General features: G+C 35.2%; 1 protein-coding gene across 1 annotated transcript; it reads left to right on the top strand.

The window, feature by feature from the left end:
• The first annotated feature begins 860 nt into the window (after positions 1-860).
• Positions 861-2327, top strand: LOC133312431 (uncharacterized). Its single transcript, XM_061513619.1, has one exon. It carries the CDS (start codon positions 861-863, stop codon positions 2325-2327), a length of 1467 nt encoding a protein of 488 aa, XP_061369603.1.
• The last annotated feature ends 632 nt before the right edge of the window (positions 2328-2959 follow it).

Genomic DNA, 2959 nt, shown 5'->3' with positions numbered 1-2959 from the left:
AACTTTAAAGCCACACACACATATATATATATATATACATACAGATGGGTTCATTTTTTCTGCGGTCAAGGTCGATAAGTTATCCACATTGAGCCTAAAACAACGTTGTTTTAGGGTAGAAAATAAGATATTTTTATAATTATAATTTATTTCAAGGTTATAATAGACTTTCACATTATAATTTTTTAATTTTTTTTACATAAAACAACATCATTTTGGAAGTGAATGTAGATAACTTATCTACTTTCGCCATAAAAATATTAAAACTTATATGGGGTTTACATTTCTGTAGTTGCTATACGATGAAAATATTAAATGTGAAATCATACAAAAGATGAAAGCATTAAATGTGGGAAATCATAACCAGTAGAGTATCATAACCATACAAAAGATGAAAGCTTTAAATGTGGGGAATTATAACCATACACGTGTCATTGCATAACGTAAAGCAACTGTTAAATGATTTTACCTATATATATATATTCATATTATAATATTACTATTTGTTGAGTATCAATTTGTTATCTGTTTTCTGTTGTAGTAGTTAGTTAAACTGACTCAGTTAGTTAGTAATTAACCCAGGTTAGATAATTGGTTAGTTTTCTGTTTTTACAGTTGTCATTGCTGATCTGATATATATATTGAACTCATTGTACATTCAACTTACTTTTCTAATAATGAAATACTTAGATTCTATTTTCTCTCTGTGTTACCAAATGGAGTGCTTCAGTTTCGTTTGTTTCATGGTATCAGAGCTCTTCACAGAGCTCTGATATTCGCTGTTTCCATTTTCCACTTCAAATTTCATTTGTTGTTTCTTCCTTGTTTTATGCTTGAAATCAACAATTTGCTTCAGATCTATGGCGAATCAGTGTTCTGTGATTACTGAAGAATCAGTGGAGGAACAAGTTCCTGTCACTACCACAGTTCCAAGAAATGATGTGAGATCATCAGTTTCTATCGATATTTCGAATCAGGCAAGTCCTTATTTCTTGCATTCCAATGAGAATCCCTCACTTGTATTGGTTTCAACGTTGATGAATGGTAAGAACTACCATGGTTGGGCCAGAGCCATGAAAATGGCTTTAGTATCGAAGAACAAATTTTCATTTGTTAATGGAACCATATCAGTTCCAGATTTTTTAGATCCAAGATATGCAGCATGGGAGAGGTGCAACACCATGGTTCTTTCATGGTTGCATTGTTCAATTTATGATTCTATTTCTCAGTCAACTTTGTGGATGGATAAAGCTTCGGATGTTTGGAATGATCTCAAAGAGAGATTTTCGCAAGCTGATATCTTCAGAATTTCAGATCTGCAAGATGATCTTTACAAGTTACGTCAAAGTGATACCTCTGTGACAAACTATTATACACAATTGAAAATTTTGTGGGATGAATTAGAGGCATTACAGCCAACTCTAACGTGCCAGTGCACTCATCCTTGCTGTTCAATAACATCAGAAGTGAAAGCTATAAGAGAAAGAGATTATTCAATCCGATTTCTCAAAGGATTGAATGACCAGTTTTCAAATGTAAGGTCTCAGATAATGTTGACGAGTCCATTACCTTCGGTGAATCGTGCATTTTCCCTGGTTATGCAGCAAGAGAGACAGCTGCATCTAGAAGGAGCCTTCACTAATAAAGAAACTCATAGAATTTTTTATAATTCTGGTGATCAATCACAAAGCAGAGGCAGATCTCAAGTACGTGGTAGAGGACGTGGTACATTCATAGGCAGAGGAACAGGAGGTCCTTCGAGACTTTGTACATACTGTGGGAAAACAAATCACACAGTTGAAACTTGTTTCGAAAAATATGGGTATCCCCTTGGTTTCAATCAAAGAGGAGCACCTCACAAGGCTAATGTTACAGCTGTACCACAGGAACAAATGGCACCCTCGATGGAGAGCATGCAAAGTTCAGGAGATAGTTTCACTAATCACCAATATCAGACAATTTTTGAAATGATTCAGCATTCACTCCAACAAGGAGGACCTCACACTAGCAACATGATTCAAGGAAAGTCTTTCAATGCAGACACAACAGATTCCTCATCAGGTATCTTTACTAAGCAATGGATATTAGATACGGGTGCCACTGATCATATTACATGTTCCTATATGAATTTGTCTTACGTTCACAAGATTAAGCCAATTGCTATTTTCCTGCCAAATGGAGGTCAAGTCTTTTCACATTTTTCTGGTACTGTTCAACTATCAGAATCTCTCAAATTGACAAATGTACTGTTTGTTAAAGAATTCAAGGTGAACTTAATATCAGTTGCTAAACTGGTCATGGCATCTAACTATCAGGTGATTTTTTAGCATCCAACCTGCCTCATTCAGCACATGCCATCTCAAAGGATGATTGGTTCTGCTGATTTGAAGAAAGGCTTGTATATTCTTCGAGGCACTAGCTGTCCAGACAAGCATAGTTTACCAACTGATGTTGTCCAATTCAATAATAGTAGTTTTGTTACACAATCTGTTGTTTCTGATAATTGGCACTCTCGCTTGGGACATTGTTCCCAATCTGTAATAAAAGCTATGATAGCTCAATTCCCTTTTATCTCATGTAAGACTTTGGATGAACGATGTGATGTTTGCCATTTGGCTAAACAAAAACGATTGCCTTTTTCTGATAGCAGTATTGTTTCTAATCATGCTTTTGAATTAATCCATATTGATATCTGGGGACCTTGTTCACTTAGCTCCATTCATGGACATCGTTATCTTTTGACAGTAGTGGATGATCATACTCGTTTTACTTGGGGGATTCTTATGAAATCGAAATCAGAGACTAGAAACCATATTCAAGCATTTGTAACACTCATCGAAACTCAATTTAATATCACTATCAAATGTTTTCGAAGTGATAATGGTCCAGAGTTTTTAATGCATGAATTTTTCAGAAACAAAGGCATATTACATCAAACCTCATGTGTGGAATCCCCTCA

Source organism: Gastrolobium bilobum, unplaced genomic scaffold (assembly GCF_033153095.1).
Source record: "Gastrolobium bilobum isolate Gb01-03AN ecotype WA unplaced genomic scaffold, APGP_CSIRO_Gbil_v1 utg3492, whole genome shotgun sequence".
Lineage (NCBI taxonomy): Eukaryota > Viridiplantae > Streptophyta > Magnoliopsida > Fabales > Fabaceae > Gastrolobium > Gastrolobium bilobum.
This window is presented reverse-complemented; position numbering and strand designations above follow the sequence as displayed.